The following is a 27,620-nucleotide window of genomic DNA, read 5'->3' as shown; positions in this document are numbered from 1 at the left end:
TTAAAAAAAAAATTAAAACGGTTGCAGGGCGCCTGGGTGGCTCAGTTAAACTTCTAACTTCAGCTCAGGTCATGATCTCACAGTTCGTGAGTTTGAGCCCTTGGTCAGGCTCTGTGCTGACAGCTCAGAGCCTGAAGCTTGCTTTGGATTCTGTGTCTCCTTCTCTCTCTGACCCTGCCCTGCTCCTGCTCTGTCTCTGTCTCTTAAAAAAAAAAAAAAAAAAAAAAAAAAAAAAATTCAAATGGATTTTTCTGTCACAGACCATTCCTTCTAATCCTGCAGCGAAGTTACCATCTTTTGTTAAAAATGGAAATGTTGTATAGGAAATGTCCCAAATTCAACATTTTAAAAGTTAAGTTCTCTAAAAGATAACATTACTTAATTAATGCCAGTGAGACAGTTTTAGAAGAAAGTTTTCCTGTAAGATGTGCAGGTGCTAAGTTTATGCTGAAATAACAGGCCTTTGTAACTTTTGAGTATTTTCCAGCTGTGGTGAGTTGTTTATGATTTTTTTGCAGACTGCTTGTTTTGTGTTCTTATGTCTGTTACAGGAATTAACATTAGTTTATCTGAATTGACAGGTGCAAGAGCATTTAGCTGTTGATGTGTAGTTGAACTGGGGAGGGGGGCTGGAGAAGGAGCAGAAGCTTGTTTTTATCATGTATCTGTTAACATTGATAGAACATACTGTTTCATTTGGCAGAAATTCCTTTGCTGGGGATCTCAGTATGGTGTTAAGAATTGAAAATCTAATAATGAATTATCCTTATCCTTGGAAGTGGTCCTTCTAAAATGAAGTTGGAGGAGTAAGATGGGATAACATTTGTTTTGTTTGCTGAGCAGACAAACACTGGAGACTAGGTAGAAAACTTAATGCTAGAGCTGTAACCTTTTAAGCCTGGCCATCCCTACAAAGCAGGTCTTTCAGTGCTTTTCCTCAGCTGACACACATACTAGCTGTGATAACATCGTTAAACCAAAGGGATTCCAATAGGTTAGAATTTCCTTGTGTTTTGCTTTTCACTGCATGCAAACCATTGTTGAGTGGTTACTTTAATAATCTTTTCTCCCCTTATTTAAGGTCACAGAGTTGCAGATCAACATCCAAGCAAATATTTGAAGAAAAGTTACAGTTGCATGAAAAAAAATTATGACTTGAAAAATATGTGGGTTCCTCCTAGTCAAAATTGGAAACATGAATGGAGTTAGGAGATCTGGGTTCTTGTCCTTGATCTGCTACTTATTAGGAATGTGGTCTTAGTTAAGTCATTTTAATCTGCCTCCCAAACATCATCCCCCCCCCCCCCCCCCCCCCCAACAAGGTCAGAGTAGTTGCTCTCTAAGTTTCTTGTAGCTTTAAAATTCCTTGACTGCACAGGGAGTAGTACTCTATGAAATGTGTAATCTAAGGTGGCTGTGTTTTGTGGTTAGAGTTAGAATTAGGAGTTGGGAAAGTGGTGGTGTATATTCTTGTTTTTCTTAGTTTGAGTATAGAAGTTTCATGTTTTTACTGTAGTGTATAACTTCTGCTGAGGTATTGAAGTTCTTAGAATGCCATTTTGGATTTCTTATGTGTTTTGTGCTTTTGTCCATGGTTAATATAGTCACAAGTATGTCAGTGACAACAAAATACAGTGCCATAAGAATATCATAAAAAGATGACTTGTGAATAGAATAGGCTTGAAAGTTTGTAAGCTTAGGTTCTTTCTTAGATGCATTTTAGTTTCTTCCTGAAAATGGTTCTGTAACCATTATCTTCCATGTCTTTTTCTATCTGGTCAAATCATCTTTTCAGAGACTACTAAATAAGCGTTTACTGGTGGCTGAGAAGAGGCAAGTGAAAGAACTTAAACCCTGTCCCTATTTCCAGAGCTGTTCATTTATTTAGATTTATTTATTTATTTGAGTAATCTCTACCCCCAAGGTGGGGCTCCAACTCCCAAATCCTCACTTCCAAACCCTTACGGACGGAGCCAGCCGGGCATCCTCAGAGCAATTTATGATTATCTTGATACTCTGACTGAGCTAACTATAAAGGTTACTGTGTTTCAAAGCAGCAGGCCCAAAATAATATTAAAAAATTCTGCCACTTTTTTGCCTTGTTTTGGGGATGGATTAATATTTGGGCAGAAGAATGCTGTGTGAATCAATGACCTTTAGATGCTTTGTACTCTTGAGATAGAGATGTGATGTGAGAAATAGTAAAGAAGTAAACTGGGCTAGAAATGAGATGATGGGATTCATGCATTAGTTGAGGTAGCAGGCATTATGTGTGGTACATTGGAAGAACATTGGATTAACAGAAGACATTTACCTAGACAAGTCATTTCACTTTTCTGATGCTCTTTCCTCATTCCTTCTAGGTAGCAATAAGTACTCAGAGTTGTGAGGAAAATAAGCTAATTTTTCAAAAAGTACTTTATGGACTAGTGTTATAATTGGGGGCCATTGCATATCCTTTGGATAGAAAGAATTCAGTCCTCAGAGTGAAATTTTGGTAAATATCCTTCATCCATTTACAGATGTATCTTATTTTAAGCAAAGTGTGTATATGAAAGACTTAACCATCAAAGCAGAAGAATAAGATTGCTGTGAACTTTACGAAGAGCCTATGGACGGAAGGTTCTTTAAGGATCTTTTAATAACTATTTTAAGTGAATTTAAAAATTCAGTCATTTACGGGCGCCTGGGTGGTGCAGTCGGTTAGGCGTCCGACTTCAGCCAGGTCATGATCTCGCGGTCCGTGAGTTCGAGCCCCGCGTCAGGCTCTGGGCTGATGGCTCAGAGCCTGGAGCCTGTTTCCGATTCTGTGTCTCCCTCTCTCTCTGCCCCTCCCCTGTTCATGCTCTGTCTCTCTCTGTCCCAAAAATAAATAAACGTTGAAAAAAAAAATTTAAAAAAATAAAAATTCAGTCATTTAAAAAATAACTTGAGTTACAAATAATCTTATTGACACAGAAATTTTGCTGAATCCCGTTTTGGAAAAGAAAAAACACACTTTTGAATTTTGGACTTTTAAAACTCTTGGTATACATTTTTATCCTAGTCTTCATAGATGACAGTAATTAAAACTTGGTGGCATTTCAGCATTTCAGAGCTCTTTGGGCTCACAGAGAATGTATTCATGACTTTGAGCATCATGTTTACTATGCTGTCAACCTCCACTTCATTTTACTTCTGCTTTTCTCCTCTAGGTTTTTCGTTGGAATATACGTTGCACATTTATGGCGATTCTGAGCGTGAGGGCAGACTTCTGCCAGGCTCAGCACAGCGTTTTTGCTGACAAGTGAGCTTGGGGCTTCTATGTGCCATAATTAACATTGCCTTGAAGACTCTGGACACCGAGACTGGCCTCAGAAACAGTTGGCTTTTTTTTTTTTTTTTTATTACAAGCATATTTCTTTTAATGACTCCAGTAAAATTAAGCATCAAGTAAACAAAAGTGGAAAGCAACCTACACTTTTAACTTGTCTCACTAGTGCCTAAATGTAGTAAAGGCTATTTCAGTTTTGTATGTAGTTGGAATTTTTGGAGTCCGAAGGTATCCATCTGCAGACATTGAGGCCCAAGTTGAATTTGGATTCAAGTGGATTCTAAATACTTCTGCTTACCTTGAAGAGAGAAGCTTCTTAAAGAATAAACAAGTTGAATAGAGAAAACACTGATTGATACTAGGCATTTTAGTGGTCTTTTTAATGTTTTCTGCTGTGAAACATTTCAAGATTTATTGATTTTTTTTTTTTTTTCATTTTCCCCATCACACCTACACACGCACGCTCACACTTTTTATTTGCCATAATGAACCGTCCAGCCCCTGTGGAGATCTCCTATGAGAACATGCGTTTTCTGATAACTCACAACCCTACCAATGCTACCCTCAACAAGTTCACAGAGGTAAGATTGTAGTATGGTCTACTTTTTGGATTGATTTATAGGTAAAGTTCCATTATAAGTGAACACCATTAGTAAAGAAATCTCTTACCACAAAGCCATTTATTTCTGTGATTGGAATATGGGTGGTCATCCTTCCCAGTCTCTGTTTAAATTGGGTTGAATTAATTATAACAATTTTCTTTTTTTAGAGTTTATTTATTTAGAGAGAGAGTGAGCAGGGGAGGGGCTGACAGAGAGAAAGGGGGGGGGGGCGGCGGAGAGTGTGAATATCTTAAGCAGGCTCTGTGCTGTCAGCGCAGAGCCCAGGGCAGGGCTCGATCTCACGAACCATGAGAACATGGTCTGAGCCGAAATCCAGAGTTGGGCACTTAACCAGCTGAATCACCCAGGCGCTCCTACAACAGTTTTTTAAAAGAACACTTATAGAGTTTGGGGAGATTGTCTAGTGCTGGTTTTTTTAATATCCTTTCTACGTAATTAGCAGTTCTTTTGTCAGATTTTTAATAATAAAGATAATATTTATTGAATACTTAGTATGTACCCAACGTTATAATCAGTCTTATAAAAAAAAAAAAAGCGCAGTTTTAGGCGTTATATTATTTACTACTCAGAATAGCCCTATGAGGTATAGGTACTGTTATTTTCTTCCTCTTACAGATGAGGAAATTGAGGTTCAAGGCAATTTGGTAATTTAGTAATTTGGCTAGAGGTATACAACATATAGTAGAACTGTCTCTGACCCTGAAATCCAGGTCTCCCTCAAATATTCTAGCCACTTTTGATAAAAAGCTACTCCAGAACTACTTATCAGTCGTAACTATCATCTACAAGGATCAAAACCTTATGGGGAGGAAAGGTATTATAGGTAACATTTTTATGTCAGATCTTTCATTTTCTCTGCTGTATTTATAGAGTAAACTTAGCTGGATGAACTCCTAGGGATTCTAAATCTACCCCTCTCATTTTACAGATAGCAAAATGGAGTTCAGAAGAGGTTTTGACTTTCATAAGGACACAAATATTTACTATAAAAAACTGTACCATAACCTTTCAATGAATGGCTACTATGGAGTTCATTTTAATAGGATTTTATTTGTATTTTGAAGTGTTTTAAAATTACTGACTCCATGTAATAGCAACGACTTTCCTGAGTCTGTTTTAGAAGAAGGCCATTCTCTGAAAAATAAAGTCCTTTAGCAATTAGAATAACTTTACCCTTTAGTTAACCAAATGATGGACACTTGTAGGATATCACTGTTCCTGCTTATTTATACTTATAATTCCCTGAGCTTCTTAACTGTGTGTACACAGTGTGTAAGTTGATTCCAGGCCTGTGTGCCCTTAGCTTGTTCAGTCACCTTTAAGCCTGGTTGAATTATGTGATACTATTTTCAGCCTGTGGATTCCTTGGCCATAGACTCCAAGAGTGGCAGAAGCCACTGTCCTGCAACTATAAAAAGATGTTGGTGACCCACTGAAGATAGGTAGTCACTGGATTAGGCATTACTGGAGAAAATTTTCATTTTTTATTTGTTAAAAAAGTTTTTTTAAATGTTTATTTTTGAGAGGGAGAGAGAGCAGGGGAGGGGTGGAGAGAGGGAGACATAGGGTTGAAGCAGGCTCCACGCTATCAGTGCAAAGCCTGACGTGGAGCTCGAACTCATGAGCTGTGAGATCATGACCTGAACTGAAGTCAGACACTCAACTGCCTGAGCCACCCAGGCGCCCTGGAGGAAAATTTTTAAAGGAGCAAGGCTTCTGGCTATAATTATATGTTTGTTGGCTTTGTAACATGATACCACTTTTTAATCTTAATTTCAAAATTACTTTTGTTTCCTTTTATTTTTTAAAATATTTTATTATTTATTAATCATTAAAAAAAATGTTTTTGGTGCGCTGGGTGGCTCAGTCGGTTAAGCGTCTGACTTCGGCTCAGGTCATGGTCTTGCAGTTTGTGAGTTCAAGCCCCGCATCGGGCTCTGTGCTGACAGCTCGGGGCCTGGAGCCTGCTTTGGATTCTGTATCTTCCTCTCTCTCTCTCTGCACCTCCCCCGCTTGTGCTCTGTCTCTCTCTGTCTCTCAAAAATGAATAAATGTAAAAAAAAAAAAAATTTTTTTTAAATAAAAAAAAATGTTTTTAGGTTTATTTATTTTGAGCGAAAGAGAAAGTGCAAGCAAGGGAGGGGTAGAAGAAGAGAGAGAATCCCAAACAGGCTCTGTGCTGCCAGCGCAGAGCCAGACGTGGGGCTCGAACCCTGAAACTGTGAGGTCATGACCTGAGCTGAAACCAAGAGTTGGATACTCAACCGACTGAGCCACCCAGAAGCCCCTTTGAAGATTTTATTTATTTATTTATTTATTTTTTTAATTTTTTTTTTTCAACGTTTATTTATTTTTTTGGGACAGAGAGAGACAGAGCATGAACGGGGGAGGGGCAGAGAGAGAGGGAGACACAGAATCGGAAACAGGCTCCAGGCTCTGAGCCGTCAGCCCAGAGCCCGACGCGGGGCTCGAACTCACGGACCGCGAGATCGTGACCTGGCTGAAGTCGGACACTTAACCGACTGCGCCACCCAGGCGCCCCAAGAAGATTTTATTTTTAAGTAATTTCTGTACCCAACATGGTGCTTGAATGTACAACCTCAAGATGGAGTTGTATGCTCTGCCAGCTGAGCCAGCCAGGCATCCCACTTTTTGTTTCTTTAAATTAAAAAAGCAGTGGTACTTAGTATGTAAAAATCAGAAGATACATATAAGCAAAAGACAGTTTAGGGTTGCCTGGGTGGCTCCATTGGTTAAGCCTTTGGCTTCGGCTCAGGCCATGATCTCTTAGTTCATGAGTTTGAGCCCCACATTGGGCTGTCTGCTGTTGGCACAGAGCCCCGCTTCGGATCCTCTGTCTCCCCTCTCTCTGCCCCTCCCTTGCTCAGGTTCTTTCTCTCTCTCTCTCAAAAATAAACATTAAAAAATTTTTAAAAAGACAGTTTAAAAATACTTAACTCTTCTTAATACCTGTCTTCTGGATGTTTTTCTCTACATATATGTATATATTCACTTACATTCATATAGATAGCATCACATTATATTTTATCATCCCCCCAACCTTCTTAGTATTTTTTTTTTTTCAACGTTTATTTATTTTTGGGACAGAGAGAGACAGAGCATGAACGGGGGAGGGGCAGAGAGAGAGGGAGACACAGAATCAGAAACAGGCTCCAGGCTCTGAGCCATCAGCCCAGAGCCTGACGCGGGGCTCGAACTCCCAGACCACGAGATCGTGACCTGGCTGAAGTCAGACGCTTAACCGACTGCGCCACCCAGGCGCCCCCTTAGTATTATTTTTATAGCTGTCACAGTATTCTGTATGGATGTACCATACTTTTAAAAAAAAATTTTTTTTTTAATGTTATTTATTTTTGAGACAGAGCGAGACAGAGTATGAACAGGGGGAGGGTCAGAGAGAGAGGGAGACACAGAATCTGAAGCAGGCTCCGGGCTCTGAGCTGTCAGCACAGAGCCTGACGCGGGGCTCGAACTCATGGACCGCGAGATCATGACCTGAGCCAAAGTCGGACGCTTAACTGATTGAGCCACGCAGGCGCCCCATGCCGTACTTTCTTTAACTGTTCCCCTGTTTTTGGACCATTAATGTTTCTACCTTTTTACCATTCCAGACAGCCCATGCTGCACGTGTTGGTACCTAAGTCTTGGGTGTATATTTAATTACTTTGTTACTATAAATTCTCAGAGGTAGAATTTCTAGGTCATAGTGTGTGTGTGCTTTCAAAGGTTTTGTGACAGGTTACCAAACTGCCCTTTATAAAGGTGAATCATAGTGATGCTTCCATTAAGAACTTGAGTGTCCATTCTATATGTTGCCACAATGAGAATGATTTTGATCTTTGAGAATGATGTCTCATTGCTTCAATTCGTAATTGTATGCTTTTAAAGTTTTGGTTGCAGATTCTAAAAGTAAGTTCCCTTATATTTGTTTTTCTTCAAAGGAACTTAAGAAGTATGGAGTGACAACTTTGGTTCGAGTTTGTGATGCTACATATGATAAAGCTCCAGTTGAAAAAGAAGGAATCCACGTTCTAGTGAGTGTGTAGTGTTTGCATTTTTCATTACGAACTACTAGTAGTATCTTTTAAACATAGCTGTTTTGAAAACTGGACATTCAGTATGCTTTTTAAGCTTATAGGAGGTACAACGTTGATAGCAGTCTTTTAAACTTTTTAGATTGGCAGTTTTGTTCATTTGTGCCCTTAAAGTCTATATATGCAAAGTATTTTCAACAAATGAAAAGCAAAATTTAATGTACACTTATTTCAAGAAAATGGAAATTTGATTTTGTTTTCTCTAGGAAATTATTGCAATATTTAGTTTTTGTTTCTAGTCTACTGTTGTGAATCTAGCTGAAAGTAATTTCCATCAGGAATTAAGTCACATGGAAATACAGTTGACCTTTGAATGCGGGGTTAGAGACACCAATCCACATATGACTTTTGACTTCCCCAAAACTTTACTAATAAGCCTACTGTTGACCACAAGCCTTACTAATAACATCAACAGTCCATTAACACATATTTTGTATGTTATAGGTATTATGTACTATATTCTTACAATAAAGTTAGCTAGAGAAAAGAAAATTTCATTAAGAAAAAATAAGAGAAAATATGTTAAAGTACCGTACTTTGTTTATTGAAAACAAATCTGCATGTAAGTGGATCTGTACAGTTCAAATGCATGTTGTTTGAGGGTCAGCTGTATTCTGTCTCACTTTGCAAATACTATTTGTTATTTAATGTTTTGTGGATAACTTATAGGGGACAAAAAGGTTGGAGAAGAGGTTAAGAAGGGAGAGGGAGAAGGCATCTTGCTCTAGAGTAATCAGCATAGGTTCTGACACGTTTTGGTGGGCTCCTAACAAGCTCATGTGTGATTAGATTTATTTATGCTCAGTTTGAGCATAAAGTGCTTGGAATTATTTTAAATTCCTCCTTAGCCCTAAATACACTATTTCATGTATCAGAAACAGGAGCATTAGGCTGTTTTCCCCTAAATAGTTGTCTAAATTGCAAGAGCATGTAATGAAATGACCTTGTAGTCTTAGGTGTCTTAGAGCTATTTGATTTGATTGTGGGAAGACACTGTGGTGTTGTAAGCAGTTGGTTAGGAAAAAAGTAATAAAGAAGATATTGGTACAAGGTTATTTATTGAGAGGTACTTTTGTAGTCTTAATGCATTGGTCATCCGTGGTTGGAAAATCAGTTGCAAAGGAAATAAATGCCTTCTTGGTAAGGCAGCTGTCTCATATCTGATCTGTAAAGTTTCCTCGCCTTCATTTTGAATTTTTTTTTTTTCAACGTTTTTTATTTATTTTTGGGACAGAGAGAGACAGAGCATGAACGGGGGAGGGGCAGAGAGAGAGGGAGACAACAGAATCGGAAACAGGCTCCAGGCTCCGAGCCATCAGCCCAGAGCCTGACGCGGGGCTCGAACTCACGGACCGCGAGATCGTGACCTGGCTGAAGTCGGATGCTTAACTGACTGCGCCACCCAGGCGCCCCACCTCGCCTTCATTTTGGTGAAAACATAAAAACAAAACAACCAAGCATTAGGTGTTTTTTTTTTTATACATTTATTTATTTTTTATTTTGTTTAAAAAATTTTTTTTAATGTTTATTTATTTTTGAGAGAAAGAGTGCAAGTGGAGGAGGGGCAGACAGAGACGGAGACACAGAATCTGAAGCAGGCTCCAGGCTCTGAGCTGTCAGCACAGAGCCCAGTGTGGGGCTCGAACTCCTGAACTGTGAGATCATGACCTGAGCCGAAGTTGGACGCTTAACCAACTGAGCCATGCAGGCGCCCTGTTTTTTTTAATGCTTATTTATTTTGAGAGAGAGGGAGAAGTATATGTGCACTTGTGCACAATCTGGGGAGGGGCAGAGAGAGAGAGAGAGAGAGAGAGAGAGAGAGAATCCCATGCAGGCTCCGCACTGCCAGCACAGAGCCCCACCTGAGGCTCAGTCCCACGAACCATGAGATCATCAAGACCTGAGCTGAAATCAAAATTCAGGCGCTTAACCAACTGAGCCACCCAGGTGCCCCCAAACATTATGTTGTAAAAAAAATGTATTTTAATAGTATGGCATGGTAATAATTTGCTTGCATTCCCATTTCTAAATGATTTTAAGGTCCTCTGGCTGTAAATCACTGGGGAATAAGTAGAAGCTTGTATAAAATGTAGCCCTGTGTTAAAAAAAAAATTTTTTTTTTCCTGAAACTAGGCTGAACACAAGTTCTTTTTCCTGTGTTGTGAGTATGATCTCCAGTGGCCAGATGAGAAATCCGTTTTTGACAGATGGCATGGGTCAGAGAATGAACTGTGGGTTGACCATAGTCTGTTTGAATCAGTAATGTTGGTAAACACCTTTATGAAAGAGACATGAACTAAAGAACTTGAACTAGTTTGTAGAAGATAATGGTAGGGCTGGGATTTATGTTAGGCCCTTAAATCTCGGCTATTGTTTTGTTTTTGTTTCAAATAGCTGTGATCAGATAAAATTAAAGGTCTAATTTAAGCTTATAAAAAACCAGAACATTTAGAATTAAGCTTGGAATTTCTTTCCTTTTCCCAGACAGAGATTTTAAGTGGATCGTTAATCTACTTTTGGTAGGTGAGGAGGGTTTGGAACACTTTATAAGGGCATATCCCCAAAATAAGACTTTTCAAATCCTTTGACTAATGTTCTTACAAATCAGAGGCATATTGGAAAAGACTAATAATGGTAGTTTCATTTATGTCCATCAGTTTGAAGTTCAGACCATTCTAAATTATTTTAATGATTTTTTTGGTAGAGACTGCTTATATGAGTAAGTGAAGCATATTTCATATTACTGTTACTTAACTAGGTACATTTTAGGAAGTATTAGAGGAAATAAGCTCTCAACTAAGGCACTAACTTGTTTTACTGCTATTTACAGTTAAACTCTATGGTAACATTTTTAATGGTAACACTGACAGCCATTTAATAATGGGGTGTAGTTGACAAACATAATGTGTTGTCATTGCTGATGCGCTACATGAAATGTTCTAGTGGTGCCCATGAGTGTAGAATCAATTTAGTGTTTTGTCACTTTTCTCTTTTTCTTTCTCTAGTGTCTTAAAGTGTCCTTATCCAATCTCATTAGGATAATCTTATGTTTAAAAAAAATTCCCAGTGTTTTTGCATTTCTGTCCTTGAAGCTAGATGGAAGAGAGAGACTGCAAAATGTGAATTCCCTTCCCCCTTTTTTTTCTTTTTTAATAAAGTTTATTTATTTTGAGAGAGAGAGTGTGCACTGCACCATGCATGTGAACTGGACAGAGGCAGAGAGAGAGTGGGAGAGAGAGAGAATTCCAAGCAGGCTCCTCGCTGTCCAAGCAGAGCCCATTGCTGGGCTTGGTCTCATGTACCTCGAGATCACGACTTGAGCTGAAATCAGGAGTTGGACACTTAACCAGCTGAACCACCCTGGCGCCCCTCCCCTCTTTCTTTAAAGCTGATTTATGTTGGTTTCTTAGGTCTTTTGCTAGGTAGAAAGGAAGATAAACCTCTGCCTATATGATAAATGCACATGGGGTTGGTCTTAATTAAAAAGCAACCTAAGGGGCACCTGGCTGCCTCAGTCAGTAAAGCATGCAATTCTTTTTTTTTTTTTTTTTTCAACGTTTATTTATTTTTGGGACAGAGAGAGACAGAGCATGAACGGGGGAGGGGCAGAGAGAGAGGGAGACACAGAATCGGAAACAGGCTCCAGGCTCCGAGCCATCAGCCCAGAGCCCGACGCGGGGCTCGAACTCACGGACCGCGAGATCGTGACCTGGCTGAAGTCGGACGCTTAACCGACTGCGCCACCCAGGCGCCCCAAGCATGCAATTCTTGATCTTGAGATTGTGAGTTTCAGCTCACTTTGGGTGTAGAGATTACTTAAAAAACAAAAAACCAAAAATGCACAAATTGGTGAATATAAAGAGAAAGGGATACTTAAGAAAAAGTTCTCCATTTGCTCAGGACCCTATCGTCTGGTACTGTGCTTGTTAAATGGGATATGTATAATTTAGGCAGAACTTTTAAAAATATTTGCTACTTTTTTTTTTTTAATATATAAGCACAAAGATGGTAGTATATTCCTATTACGATATGCCAACTACTGGTGATTTCTTGAGAGTCTTCCTGTAAAGGAAAGACATCATAACTTAGAGCTATTTGAGGGGATAATCCTCAAAATATTTGTATAGGTCAGATGGTATTCTTTGCCAGAGTGGACACTTACATCATACTGACAGGGGTTTATCCTCTCTTACTTTGTCTCGGTTTTATAGTTTTCTCTATTATGTCTAATTACTGCTTTATTCAGATAAAATATTTGAGGAACACTGGTTTCTCATCACTCTGATAAAAGATCTCCATAAGATAAAATTAGATGTTTACAGTGCTGACTACATGTATTTGAGAAGGAATTTTGGTCTTGGATCATTTTTCAATAGTGATCAGAATTGCAGTATTAAGAATAGGTATATAAAGTACAGTTAGTTCACTTAAATCCCCGCTGTGTACTATGCAGCTATTCTGCACTAGATATTATCCTGGAGAAAATAACAATTTAATGTAAAAGATCTTTCCTTTCCAGGATTGGCCATTTGATGATGGAGCACCACCCCCTAATCAGATAGTAGACGATTGGCTGAACCTGTTAAAAACCAAATTTCGTGAAGAGCCAGGTTGCTGTGTTGCAGTGCATTGTGTTGCAGGATTGGGAAGGTAAGGTCTTCCTTTTTTGTCTGTGAATTCATTATCAAAAACTTCACTTTGGTAGAAATTTGTATTTATGACACTAAATATTAAATTGCCTGAAAGAAAAGGAAATGAGAGCAAAAACTGGTGTAGATTTCTTGAGACAGCTTTTTGTGTTTCATTGGTTGTCTGATTCTAATGCCATAATAGGTTTAGTAGATGATCACTCAGAAATTGTGTTGAAACTGATTCAATGTAATTAGCTTATTTGAGTTAAAAAAAATATGGTCTTAATTCAGTATTTTTTTCCTTCTCCTTATTTCACATATTCAATTTTTAAAAAAATATTTATTCGTTTTTGAGAGAGTGTGAGTGGTGAGTAGCAGAGAGAGAGGGAGACACAGAATCTGAAGCAGGCTCCATGAGCTGCCAGCACAGAGCCTGATGCTGGGCTCGAACTCACGGACCGTGAGATGATGACTTGAGCTGAAGTCGGACGCCTAACTGACTGAGCCACCCAGGCGCCCCCTTATTTCACATATTCAAAGGCTTAGGACTTTGAAATAGGCAACAAAATGAAAATAATTTTAGATTTTGAAGAATCTATATGGGGTTACTTTTGGATTGAGATGAATGGGAAGTTAACAGGTGGAGAGAAGATGGCTGAACTTCAAACTCCTGAAAGGAGATGTAGAGAGAATGAAAAATGATGTTGATTTCAAAGCCTTTTTCCTGGAGCACTGTGTGGAATGGTGCCGCAACACTCTCATCGGCAGCAGATTAAATGCCAGTTTATGACGTGCACTTTGACTCAGAACATTAGTGCAGGCTGCTCTTGCCTCAAGGTGGTGGTGACTCAGGCTGTTACCTCTGCTTAGCCCTTTTGTTTGCTGTTTTCCTTTTTTTTCATATCAGTGTCTTACAGTTTCTTCTTCAGGGTCAGAAGCTTCAGTCTTTATTCTGAGGGTGAAGGTAGTGTTCTAACTGGACTTGGCAGTTTTGTAACTAGTACCTATTCTAGCAGGTAGTCCAAAGTTGGTGCCAGGTAGTAGATTTTTTTTTTCTTGTTGCAATTTTGTATATATATAGTTTTTAATTTTTTTTTAATTTTATTTTTTCAAATTTACATCCACATTAGTTAGCATATAGTGCAACAGTGATTTCAGGAGTAGATTTCCTTAGTGCCCCTTACCCATTTAGCCCCTCCCTCCCCACGCCCCCTCCAGTAACCCTTTGTTTGTTCTCCATCTTTATGAGTCTCTTCTGTTTTGTCCCCCTCACTGTTTTTATATTATTTTTGTTTCCCTTATGTTCATCTCTTTTGTCTCTTAAAGTCTTCATGAGTGGAGTCATATGATATTTGTCTTTCCCTGACTAATTTCACTTAGCATAATACCCTCCAGTTCCATCCACGTAGTTGCAAATGGCAAGATTTCATTCTTTCTGATTGCTGAGTAATACTCCATTGTCTATATATACCACATCTTCTTTATCCATTCATCCATCGATGGACATTTGGGCTCTTTCCATACTTTGGCTATTGTTGATAGTGCGCCTATAAACATAGGGGGTGCATGTGTCCCTTCGAAACAGCACACCTGTATCCCGTGGATAAATGCCTAGTAGTGCAATTGCTGGGTTGTAGGGTAGTTCTATTTTTAGTTTTTTGAGGAACCTCCATGCTGTTTTCCCGAGTGGCTGTACCAGCTTGCGGTCCCAGGTAGTAGACATTTTCAAACATCATTTCCCTTGTTAGATTTTTTTTGTGTGTATTATTTTATTGTTAAGGAGTCTGCTTCTGTGACTGTCATGAAGCCCAAGCTGGGTTCACAGTAACGAGTCCTGGAGGTAACTATATCTCACTCTGGACTCTCTGATCAGGATCCAGTCTTCTGTCTCTCCCTCAGCTGAAAACACAGACTCCCTAGGCCCCAATCCCTGCCTTCCCATTCCTGGAAGATGCCAAATCCAACTATGTAGGAGGCTTTTTCAGAGGAGACAACTTTGTCTTCCCAGAAGACAAACCCTCTCCTTTGCTTTATGAGGCAGATAACATCTCCAAACCAAGGACAGGTTGGGACCTGCTCAGGCCTCAATGTCCCTTGTTAGATGTTAAAAAAAAAAAAAAAAAAAAAAAGATACTTATATAGAAAACTGTTTGTAAATACCAATTTTCTGACACTCTCGTAGCTCACAGAAAGGATTTTGTTGAAGAAATGTAGCACCTTTTTAGTATTTGTTGAGGAAATGATATTAAAATGGATTTGTAATGAAAATTCTGAGATGCTTAGTATGGATGACACACTTGTTCACTTATTTTGCTACAGTACTGGTTAAAGGCCAATGAAGAATTTTTGATGACATATAATGTGAAAATTTGAGATCTAATGTGATGGTGCTTTAAATAAAGATCTCTTAATGAGGTGTAGAATTTAGTGCTTTACTAAAAGTGGGTAACACCATAGACCCTATCATGATACAGACATTTGTATAAGGAAAATAGCTATTTTAGTACACGGAAAAAAAGGGAAGCTCAAACTTCGTGTTGTTTTGGTAATATGTAATCCTGGGTTAAAAAAAAAAAATCCTTCAATTCCAAAGACTTGTGGATATTTACAGATGCGTTTCTCTCTATAGGGCACCCGTGCTGGTTGCACTTGCTTTGATTGAATGTGGAATGAAGTATGAAGATGCAGTTCAGTTTATAAGACAGTGAGTAGGAAGTTTTATGTTCAGAAACACATAAAGCAAGACCATACAAGAAGAAGGAATTACGGAAAGTACCCTTTTGTAGTATGGAGTAACTTGTTGGTTTAAAATATTGTTTGATCGAAGAAATCAAAAGTGATAAACTTGTAACAGTACTGTTGGCTCCCAGATTTAAAGATTTTTTAAGTTAGGTGGCAAATTTGGACGCTAAAGAATCTGTCCAATATGACTTGAATATCTAGGAATCTTTAAAATGAATAGGTAGTAGAGTCTCAGAGATCGAGTGACTCTTTTAGTGGATGTCCAAAACACCTTTCAAGTGCAGCTATGACCAAGAGGCAAGGAAGAATCTATAGAGGAGCAGTTAATCACTTAAGAATCTTAAGTGACCTGTTCAGGCACAAAATCGGGATGGTAGTGCCCAGACAGAATCTTGGCATCAGTCTGGAGTAATGGGCCATGTTATTTTGTTGTCTAGAATTCTTTGGCAGTTAATACCTTGTCCTTTCCCTTTCAGCCTTTTCTTTAAAAAAAAAAAAAAAAAAGAAAGAAAAGAAAAAGAAAAGAAAAGACTGTGACAAGAGGTCATGAAATGTATGGTAGCAGCTCTAGGAAGGTGGCATATTTCAAGGAATGCCATCTGTGCCTGCTGCTTCATTTAATACTTGGTCGTTCATCAGCCCCTTCTCTTAAGAAGTGATACTGTACAAGGAATATACTGGTTTTCACAGCGTGAAGTTAGAAAAGCCTTAGGCCATAAATAATGCATTTCAGTGAATCAGATAGCTTTTTTACATGATAAAGTTTGTCATTCTTGTATTTTCAGAAAAAGAAGGGGAGCATTCAATTCCAAACAGCTGCTTTACCTGGAGAAATACCGACCTAAGATGCGATTGCGTGTCAGAGACACCAATGGGCACTGCTGTGTTCAGTAGAAAGAAGTGTAAACGAAGGCTGACTTGATTGTGCATTTAGAGGGAACTCTTGGTACCTGGAAATGTGAATCTGGAATCTTAACTGTGTCACCAAAGTAGCGATGGATTCAGTACTCCTCAACCACTCTCCTAATGATTGGAAAAAAGCAAAAAAGAAATCCCTCTATAACATGAATAAAATGTTTAAGAAAAGAAAAAGAGAAAGAAAAAAGGGATTAATTCAGTGAAGGATGAGTTTGCTCCTAATTGTTGGAGTTTGAATTTCTGTCAGAATTGAATTATATCAAAATCCCCTGTCTTTTTTAACTTTTCAAACTAGGTCTCTAAGGAAAACCAGCAGAACATTAGCCTGTGCAGAACCATCTGTTTGGGGAGCACACTTTTCCATTATGCTTGGCACATAGGTCTCCCTGTTGTGGGACTTTCTTTCTTTCTTTTTCTTTTTGGTGGTGGTGGGCGTATATTTTTCTCTTCTCTTCTTTCCCCATCCCCCCACCCCCCACCCCTGATACAAGTTGTAGATGGAATAGGAGAAGCCCTTGTTGCTGTAGACGTGTGTGCAGTCTGGCAGCCTTAAGCCCACCTGGGCACTTTTAGAAAAAACAAACAAACAAAAAACCAACAAAAAAAAAAGAAACAAAAAACACCAAAAAAAAAAAAAAAAAAAAGCAGTGGCATATATATTATATGATCCAGGTGGTTTTTAGTCTTTACTGATGATGGGGTGTTCATGTTAGTTTCTTTTCTTGAAAACCCTATTCAACATTAGGCAACGTAGCCAGGAGCCTTTTGTTTTGGTTTTGTTTTGGTAAATTAGTGGGGAAATGGCATTTTAAAAAGAGTCTTTCTTCTCAGAGAACTTAGCTGAGAGTCGAATTCTTCTCTTTTCCAACCAATGAAGCTAAGTAGGTATCCCAGAAACTTTTGCTTTCTGAAGGGGAGCGCTCCAGGCCATCACTAAAGGTGTGTCCAGGCGGAGAGTTAGCATACTTTGTACATCACCGAAAATTGTGGGTCGTAGCATTACTCTGATTTTCTGTCTCATGTTATCAGAGAATGCCGATAGTTTGAAGTTTTTATTCGGGATTTACTCGTACTATGAATTTTTGAGAATGGTGGAAGGAGTTAACAGCAAAGATGGGGTATTTTGGACTCGAGAAATGCCTGTGATGCATATTTTCCAAACTGCCCCCTCTATGTACAGTTAAGTTTAACCACTGATTGCCTTGTTATTTTCTTACTAGGTTCTTTATGAGATTAAAAAAAAAATCGCTGGTTCAAAACCAACAATGCCTAGTGAGTATGTGTCCAGAGGCCATCCAGGGTGGCAGAGAGACCTAAAGCAACCCAGTGAATAGCAAAGGGACTGTGTTGTTGATGAAATGGTGTAGTATCAGTTTTACAGATTCTTTGCTGCGTTCATTGTGCTGATCTAGAGAAGCTGTTTTTCTGCTCTTTTGCAGAAAGCAGTCGTGACCGGGCTGCACTCACAAAGCAAGTTGAAGGACACCATCCAGGGCTCTTGCACCCTTCATCTAAACATTACTTAATAGTGCTCTGCTGCTAAGGATTTGAATAAAGGCTTAGGGTCATCTTGTCTTGCTGGAATTTGCTATGCAGAGCCATAAACTTCCCATTTTTTTTAGGATCAGCTAGGCCAGTAGGAATGGACCGGGACCTTGTCTCACACTGATGATACCTCAGACGTTGGCTGGCTATGTGAACTGCCTATTTCCTGTGCCGGAGTTGTTCTGATTTTTAACTAAATGAAAGTATGTAGGTTCTCTCCTCCCCCATCCCTGAAAACAAAACAAAATAATGCTTTCTGAAATTGTTTCTAGAGTTTTAAAGTGAAAAATGATGGTACTCTCCAAAATTCTTTATTTCAGAACATTACAATAGATTCCATTAACGTAGGTTCAAGATCAAAACAGCATACCATCTAAACTCGGACTGTCTGTTGACTCCAAGGGTTTTGATCAATACAATAACAAACTTTTTCCCTTTGACATGCTTTGATTTTTGTTGTTTGTGGGGAGTGTGTGTGTGTGTGTGTGTGTGTGTGTGCGCGCGCGCGCATGTGTCGGGTGTATATGTGTGTGCAGTGTCCAGCAGTATCAGTGCCTGCCTGAGTTAGGAAAATTACATTCCTGGTTCTGTATGAGGAGAAGGGTGTATAAAGCGACAAGAAACATTATCCCTCATTTTGTTTTAAATTACATACTAATGTTAATTGTTCTCAGAACTGGATTTTCTTCCTCAAAATTAAAAGTTCTTTCTTTCTTTTGGATTTAATGAAGTATTGCTAGCTGAAGCCAGTTTGACATGGTGAGAGAGATGTCAGACTGATGAAAGGTGTGCAGCCTGATTTAAAACCAAACCCTGAACCCTTTTAAAGAACAATAAAACATATTTTACATGCTCTTTGTCTGTGTATTGTTCTCCACCCCAGGTTGAATTTCATTTATGTCTCCTTAGAAAACTTAGTATTCTCAAGGTCTGTTTTGGATCCTGCTAATTACTGCAAGGAGGTGAAATAATTAGAGGCTGGGAAGTTCAAAGATTTCATGCCACCCAGGTGTTCAATACGGCAAACTTAACTGCAGTTGGGATACATCTGGTACATTTCGGGGTTCAGTTCTTGGACACAACATTGTAGGAATTCAGCATCTTATTCCACGGGATTTTTTTTTTTTTTTTTTTTTTTTTTTTTTTTTTAAGCTACTCGGGAAGAGGTGGGTTCCCAATAACTTGCTGGCTTTTAGGACCAAAGGATTTGTTTATACCATAGGTTTTGGTGAAGCATTGCAATTTTTTACTTGAACTCTTACGGAACAGTAAGGAAGGAGGAACATTATATATCCTAGGTCTGGGGTGGGGAATTTCCTTCAAACCATGGGTCAGCATCCATCCATTCATTCAGAAAACAAGCTTATCTGCTACGGTACTAAGGACGAGAAGACAAGACACTGTTCGCACTGTGAGGACCTTAGTTTAGGAGAGGAGTTAGATCTGTAGATGTTAAGAACAGAGTAAGCAGATACAGTACTGTGTGACTTAAAGTTCATTGAGCCTCCTCCCTGTTTTAAAGTTCCCACCTTCTGGTCTTCATTATCTAGCTTCCATTCAGTGGGCTGTTGTTCCATTCACTTGGCTACATGGCAAATTGCCCTGCCGCATCTCTTTCTTCATTTTACTTGCCTGGCTCCATTTTTGGTGAAGTTCAGTCCGCCCCCTTATTTGCACGTGTGCACTTGTGCAACTGGACACGCTGACTCCGTGTCTGTGTTTAAAGTCGTGACCTTAGATAGACCTTAGTACCGTCTGACAATCCTGCTTCATTTCTCTCTTTGATTTATTTACTCCTTGACTTTCCTCGAGAACACTTAAATGTTAATTCTTTCCCCCTTCTCTCAGTTTGCGGCCTCCCCCGCCCAGACTAAGAAAATAGAAACAAGGAAATTTCCGCAGGCTCCTGCCTGATGGCGTCTCTACTTACCTACATGCATCTCTGCTTGTATGCTTAGTCTTTCCTTTGGTTGTATGGACAGATTGTCCTGGCCCTTCTTCAGGCAAGCTCTAACACTTGTGTACTAGATTCCATCACTGTTCAAAGGGCCCAGATCCAGCCATTCTTCCTTCTGTTCATTAACTTACCTCTGCTAGATCACTCCCGTCAGCCTTTGAATGTACTATTATTTCTTCCATGTTAAAATCCTGTTTGACCCACACTCATCCCCTTTGCTCTTTATAGCAAAACTCAAAAGAGTTATGTAACAGTGCACTCTACTTTTGTCTTTTGAACCCATTCCAATGAAGATTTTGATTCCACTGAAACTGCCCGTGTAAAGATCACTAGAACCTCTGTGGTACTTAATCCAGTGGTCAATTTTTTTTTTTAATGTTTATTTTTGAGAGAGAGAGGCACAGAATCCGAAGCAGGCTCCAGGCTCTGAGCTGTCCACACAGAGCCCAACGCAGGGCTCGAACTCAAGAACGGCGAGATCGTGACTTGAGCTGACATCGAACGCTTAACTGACCGAGTCACCCAGGCGCCCCAGTCCAATGGTCAGTTCTTAATCCTTAACTTTTTTTTGACATGTTAGCATATGACATAGTTAATCACTCTTTGAAATGCTTTCATTTATTGTGGTAGGAGGAGTAATGCCTCCCAACCCACTACCCCATGTTCATACTCTAAATCCCTGGAACCTGTAAATATGTTGCATGGTAAAAAGGACTTCTGACTGTGGTTAAGGATCTTGAGATGGGGAGATTGTCTTGGATTATCTAGATGAGTCCAGTCTAATTGCGTGAGTCCTTAAAAGCAGAGAATCTTCCCTGGCTGAGATCAGAAGGAGATGGGACTAAGGAAGAATGGTCCGAGAGATGCAGTGTCGCTGTCTTGGAAGATAGAGGAAGGGGGCCTCCAGAATCTGGAAAAAGCAAGGAAACGTTCTCTTTTAGAGTCTTCAAAGAGGAACTCAGCCTGCCCATGATTTAGGCCCATGTAGGACATCCTACAGAATGTAGGATGATAGATTTATGTTGTTTTAAGCCACTAAGTTTGTGTTAATTTGTTAACAACTGCAATAGAAAATGAACACAGAGTTTTGCTTTCTAGGACAGATCTCATACTCTGAGGTTTCACCTAGTTTAGCAGCCACACCTTAGTCTGAGGTTCTGGTTCTTCATGATCTCCACCTCTGCTTTATCTACCTGGACTCTATTCTCTGGACTCCAGACCCATTATTCAAAACCTACTTGACATCTCTCATGGATGTTCCATAGTTCAGACAATTTCAATTCCTGCTCAACTTAACTTCAGTGAGAACTTCCATGACTTTCACTTTAGAATTGCCCTCCCCCCCCCCCCATTGGCATATTCTGTGTGGCTATGCTTTAGCCCTTAACAACCATTTCACAAACTTTGTCTCTTTCTGCCAGCTCCACAGGGCACAGGGATTTTTGGTTTCGTTCACTGTATCTTCACCTAGAACAGTGCTTGGCATGTACCGGGTGCTCAGGAATGGTAATAGATCAATAGATAAATGATGGTATTATGGAGAATGAGTGACAATCTGGCCTGGAGCAGGTTAGGAAGTTCCATGGTGGTCACATTTGAACTGGGCTTTGACGTGTGAGGTAGAAAAGGCTGTTGCATGAGGTAGCACTTGACGTCCACTAGGATGGCTTAAAAAAAAAAAAAACAACAAAAAAAAAACGGTGGACAGTGACAAGTCCTGGCAAGAGTGTGGAGAAACTGGAGCCCTCATACCTTGCTGATGGGGATGGACAGTGTGGTGCAGCCTCTTTTGAAAACAGTCTGGCAGGTCCTCAAAAAGTTAGAGTTGCCATATAACCCGGCAATTGCAATGTATCCAATATCCAGTTCTAGATATGTACCCGAGAGAATGGAAAACATGAGTGGTTGCTTGGGGCTGGGGTGGGGGTGAGGATGTGGAGTGGCTGCTGATGGGTATGGGGTTTCTTTCTGTAGTGATGAAATGTTCTGGAATCAATGGTGATGGCTGCACAACACTGTGAATGTACCGAAGCTGGGCTTTGAAGAAAATACATTTCAGGCAGGAAAAACAATACAAGGGAGTCGATAAAGAGGAAGGTATGTTTGGGAGAAGTGGCATGATTTGCTATCTCTGGAGGGGATGGTTTATGCCAGGCAGCTTTGGTTGTCCTGAGATTCTAGGAAGCGTGCTAGACACTCCTCCCTTGTGCCTCCCTCTCCATCCCCAAGGTTACAACTAGTTGGGTCAAGAGATAGACAGCTGGCCCAAAGCTAACCAGCGGCCTGCAAATTCTTACTTTTAACTGAGGGAGACTCTTGGATGTTGAGAAGCCAGCAGGGCCGGTGCATATGTTGGGTCATAGGTGAGCTGAGTAAACACAGGACAAGGAGGATGGAGTTGCAGCTTAGGGAGCAAAACATAAAAGACGATGGCCCGGGAGCTGGGTAGAAATGCCTCGGCCCCAGCCAAGTTCCACTTTGCCATGAGGCCTTCTCGGTGATTCCTGCCCCTTCCCTTGTCCCTCGTGTCCCTTGTCCCTAGTTTGTGTCCGTTGCTTCATAACCAACAGAGCCTAGACTTTGATGATACAAACGGCGTGTTAAGTGCTGTGACCGAAGCACCCATAGGAGGAGAGATGATCTAGTCACTAAGTATTTGAGTACCCACCACATACTACACACTGTTCTAGGCACTGAGGATATGGCAGGAAATGCTCTGCCCTGACAGGGCTTAAATTCTAGCTGAGATGAAAGGATAAACAGGTACGCCACCAAGTAATACATGTTTAGATAATGATTAACGCTCTGAAAGTTGGAAGAAAGTAAGGCAGGTAAGGGGTTAGTGACTGGGGTTATGTATGGAGTTAGATGGGATGGTCAGGGAAGGTCTCTGAGGAAGGTAAAGGAGCCTACTATGTGCAATGCTCTGTGAAGGTGCTGGAGGCACTTTTCAAGTAGTGGCCATAATAGCATGTGTAAACTTGAAAGGGTCATGATCTTGCGGTTTGGGAGTTCGAGCCCCACGTCAGGCTCTGTGCTGACAGCTCAGAGCCTGGAGCCTGCTTCAGATTCTGTGTCTCCCTCTCTCTCTGCCCCTCCTCTGCTTGTGTTCTGTCTCTCTCTCTCTCTCTCTCAAAAATAAAGTAAACATTAAAAAAAGTTTTAAATAAACATTTATTAAAATAAGTAAATAAAGATTCATTAAAATAAATAAATAAATAAATAAATAAATAAATAAATAAATAAATGTTTATTTATTTACTTTGAGAGAGAGTGTGCCAGTAGGGGAGGAACAGAGAGAGAAGGAGAGAGAGAATCCCAAACATGGAGCCCAATGTGGGGCTTGATCCCATGAACCATGAGACCGTGACCTCAGCCGAAATTAATAGAAGCTTAACATCCTGAGCCACCCCATGCCCCCAAGAAACTCTTCAGAGACCGTACCTGTAAACCCAGTGCCTGATTTGTATTATTCATGCAACCAATACCAGCTGAATGAAGGAAAATGAATTGCAGAGAGTAGAAGTTGACCGTTCATGGACGGTGAGTTGACGATGGCTTGCAGGAGGCCAGGACAGAGGTGTTGGGGCCTCATCTAAGGGAGCCGCAGAGGAATAAGGTGGAAAACTATCTTTTCTGTCAGCCACCAGCCTGGATTATACGAAACGATGACTGGTGTATCTGCATTCACATTTCAAGGGAGTAATTTCATCAGCTGTGATATCTGGCCTTGGGGAAAGATTTGTAAGACTGCCCCCACCTCTTGTTTTCTCTGCAGATCACACATGCAATGAAAGCAATCAGAACACCTCACTGCCTGCAGCCTGGTCAACCGCCCTGGAAGACTCGCTGGCCCGTGTGACCACAGTGCCATGCCTTTGCTGTTCTGGGGTCAGGGCAGTCAGGATGATGAAGGAACACGGGGTGAATCCTAGCCAACATCGGCCGAGTACAGCTGTGCTCAGAATCTCACATGCATTTTCTCATGTAATCTCCATGGGCTTCTCCTCATTGTTAACCCCATTTTGTAGATGAGGAAACTGAGGAGGGAAATACTAAGTAATTGGCTAGGCCAGTATTTGAATTAGGGCCTGATTTCTAAAATGCTTGCCTATGGGGCGCCTGGGTGGCGCAGTCGGTTAAGCGTCCGACTTCAGCCGGGTCACGATCTCGCGGTCCGTGAGTTCGAGCCCCACGTCAGGCTCTGGGCTGATGGCTCAGAGCCTGGAGCCTGTTTCCGATTCTGTGTCTCCCTCTCTCTCTGCCCCTCCCCCATTCATGCTCTGTCTCTCTCTGTCCCAAAAATAAATAAACGTTGAAAAAAAAAATTTAAAAAAAATAAATAAATAAAATAAAATGCTTGCCTATACTGCCATAGCAGAATGGGACGATATTTATGTTCAGGATGTTGCTGTGGGTTTTTGCACTCAATGCGTCCCTGTTAATTGAGCTGCACCTTTGTGTGCGTGTGTGTGTGTGTGTGTGTGTAGCACACGTATGTGTGTGTCTAGCAAGCCATTCTGTCTAGTCAGTGGATTTAACTTGTGCAAACTGTGTAATGGGCCCTACCAGTGACAAACCAGGATGTTTGAGCAGAGTGGTTTATAGTTTATAATTGGCTTCCTATTACTGTTGGCTGCTTCCCCTGCACATAGAGTCGTACTCCAGGATTGGTATTTGATTTAAGAAATTTTCGAATTGATTTTATCTTCAGTGCATTAATGCATGGCCTAAATTCCTGCAGAGGCATTAGATAACCAGCCTGGACATGCCTTAGCGATCGTAACCGGATCTGAGCTGCCAGGGCCACAGCTTTTATTCAGCAGAGATAAATCACTTTTCTGAAAACACTTTTCTACCTAAGCCCTGTGACTTATTTTTTTTAGGGTCCCTCAAGTTTAGGCCCCTTGAAATTGGAATATATTCCCCAGATCATGCTAAAACACACAAATGGGGATGTGTTCATACAAGTAGGTTTAATCTTTATCTTCCTGTAGGAATGGAACACATAAATATTCAAGGAATGGTGTGGAAATCAGCCTAATTTTCAAGGGTGCACAATTGTAATGTTTTTTAAAATCAGGAAATATGAAATATGACTCCAGTAATGAACATGCTATAAATGTAGCTGAGTGCATGAAAAACTGGAAGGTGTTCTGCAATTTCATGAGGATTAGTGTAGGTAAATGTTTTTAGGGGAAATTTTTTTTCAGCTCTTGAAGTGCCGAATGGATCACAGCTGTATGAAAATACCAATTAATCATCTTCTAATGCTTTTATGCAAATGATTATATTTGACTTTCATTTAGAGTTGCCATTAACACCTGGAACCCTAAGATTGATAACAGGTAAAATTTTAATGAATACATAAATTAAAGATTTGAATCATGTTTAGATTAATTTATAGCACTTTTATTCATGAAAAGTCCTCCTAAAATGTAAAAATCATAGGATGAGACAGAAAATAGAGAAGAGGAGACAGTCTTTGAACTTACTCATTTCTTTACTGGTGAAAAAAGATGATTTGGGAATGCTAAACTCTGCAAATATTTTTTCTGCCCTTTGCAATAATTTGCTAGGGTGATAGGCCTGTGTATACCACAGAAGACTTTAAAAAATTTTTCTCATGCCCTGAGACAACACTGGTCTTTTTTTTTTTTTAAATGAGGATTTTCCTTGCTATACACTGTCCTTGCTTGCTTAAAAAGTATTTTTTCTGGGGTTCCTGGATGACTTGGTCGGTTAAGCGACAGATTCTTCGTTTTGGCTCAGGTCAGGATCTCATGGATTTGTGAGATGGAACCCCACACTGGGCTCTGTGCTGATGGGGGCATGGAAGCTGCTTGGGATTCTCTCCCCCCCACCTCCTGCCCTGCTCCTCTCCTGCTTGGGTGCGCTCTCGTGCTCTCTGTCTCTCAAAAATAAATAAATAAACTTAAAAATATTTTTTTCCGGATGAAAGCCAAAGTAGGGTTGTTGTAGAAGTTTTGGGAAATACAGAGGAGGTAAAGAAATAAACCCCATGGTCCTGCCATTCAGGGACAACTGTTGTTAATATCACGATGTATTCCTGTCACTTCCCTGCCTCTTGCCATGTGTAATTGTAATTTTATGACTATTTTGCTTTTTCACTTGCATAGCCACAAAAATATTTGCAATTTATTGAAACTTTATCATGTGCCAGGCGCTGTGCTTATAGTGTTTTAGGGATATTATCTTTTGAGTGGGAGGTTGTATTATCTCCATTTTATGGATTAGGACATGAAGGCTCAGAGGGTATGTAGCTGGCCCCGTATCACGTGTCTAGGAAGTGGCAGACCCAGAACTCTAACCTGAAATGTCTAACTCAGAAACCCTGATCATATCACCACACTATACTCCCCTTGCACTCAGTAAGAGAAAGCTGTTATTAACTGAAACCAAGTTATCCCCTGAGGATACTGCTTTCCCTGGGACCTCAAAAATGGAGGCTACTCATTCTCCCATGACCCTTGTATTACAAAGGCCAGTGGGAGATGAGGGCTTGGCAATCCATGGCCATGTTCAGACCATTGCTCTTTGGCACTTGGGTAATACCAGCTCGAGACCATTTACCATCAGGCTGTTACAACCACTACCCCTCATTGCTACTGACTTCTGTCACCCTCCCCATCACTCAGTGCATGGAGTCCTTTGGGCCTTAAAGGCCACCCCTAGTCATGCTCCTCCTGGGAAAATTCAGTGCATCTTCTAGCCCCTCAGCATTGAAGGCTTTCGCTACCTTAATTCCAATGATCCGTTCCTAGCGGGGTGAGACTTCTCTGCCCCTTGTGGAGTCAGGAGGTTGAACAACGTGTGTGTGTGTGTGTGTGTGTGTGTGTGTGTGTGTGTATACCCCCACGTACAATTTACTGTAAATTTTACTGATATAAAGGATGTAACATATAACTTAAAAATGATAAAATGTGCTTTGCTCTTTATTGTAAATTCCATGGAGCCAACTGGTTCTCACAGAATGATTTGTTGACTTTTGCCAGACTCTTTTTATTTAATTTCTTAATGTTTATTTATTTTTGAGAGAGACAGAGCATGAGCAGGGGCAGTGCAGAGAGAGAAGGAGACACAGAATTCGAAGCAGGCTCCAGGTTCCGAGCTGTCAGCACAGAGCCCAACACAGGGCTCGAACTCGCGAACCACGAGACCATGACCTGAGCCAAAGTTGGATGCTTAACCGACTGAGCCACCCAGGTGCCCCAAACTCTCTTTTTTTTTAAAGTTGATTTATTTACTTTGAGAGTGACAGCACAAGTTGGGGAGGGGCAAAGAGAGAGAGAGAGACTGAGAGAGAGAGAGAAAGAGAGAGAGAATCCCAAGCAGGTTCTTTGCAGAACCTGATGCAGGGCTCGATCTCATAAACCATGAGACCATGACTTGAGCCGAGATCAAGAGTCTGACACTTAACTGACTGAGCCACCAAACATCCCTCTATTACTTTCTTAAGTGTAGACAGTTGACAAAAAATTAATCAAGCTCTGATCAGTAGCACTTGCTGGTTTCCACAGTATAAATACACCCACCATGGCCACTTTCAAGCTATTGATAGGTGTCACTGAACATAGAGCTGGAAAGAGAGGTGCAGGGGCACACTGTTACAGTATTTCCACCATACAGAGACAACAAAATAGCACAGATAGAAGTAAAATGCACTAATTAGGAAGAGATGAGTTAAGAGTTTATGACCTTTGTCTTTCAATATGATTTATTTAATTGTAAGTTTTTGCAACTTATTCTTAAACA

General features: G+C 40.3%; 1 protein-coding gene across 3 annotated transcripts in view; it reads left to right on the top strand.

Moving 5' to 3' along the window:
• The window catches only part of PTP4A2 (protein tyrosine phosphatase 4A2), a 31,764-nt gene extending 13,022 nt beyond the window's left edge, over positions 1-18,742 (top strand). For 2 of the 3 annotated variants that reach the window (XM_030327833.1, XM_030327834.1), the window contains exons 2-6: positions 3,195-3,894; positions 7,899-7,991; positions 12,571-12,701; positions 15,312-15,386; positions 16,210-18,742. In XM_030327833.1, coding sequence (XP_030183693.1) covers positions 3,799-3,894; positions 7,899-7,991; positions 12,571-12,701; positions 15,312-15,386; positions 16,210-16,318 — 504 coding nt within the window. In that variant the 5' untranslated portion in view covers positions 3,195-3,798 and the 3' untranslated portion in view covers positions 16,319-18,742. The remainder of the gene's footprint in view (positions 1-3,194; positions 3,895-7,898; positions 7,992-12,570; positions 12,702-15,311; positions 15,387-16,209) is intronic. The other variant, XM_030327835.1, reaches the window with a different exon arrangement.
• Positions 18,743-27,620: the final 8,878 nt, after the last annotated feature.

The sequence above is a fragment of the Lynx canadensis genome, chromosome C1 (genome assembly GCF_007474595.2).
Source record: "Lynx canadensis isolate LIC74 chromosome C1, mLynCan4.pri.v2, whole genome shotgun sequence".
Taxonomy (NCBI): domain Eukaryota; kingdom Metazoa; phylum Chordata; class Mammalia; order Carnivora; family Felidae; genus Lynx; species Lynx canadensis.
The sequence above is the reverse complement of the archived record's forward strand: the minus strand, read 5'-3'. Positions and strand labels throughout refer to the sequence as shown.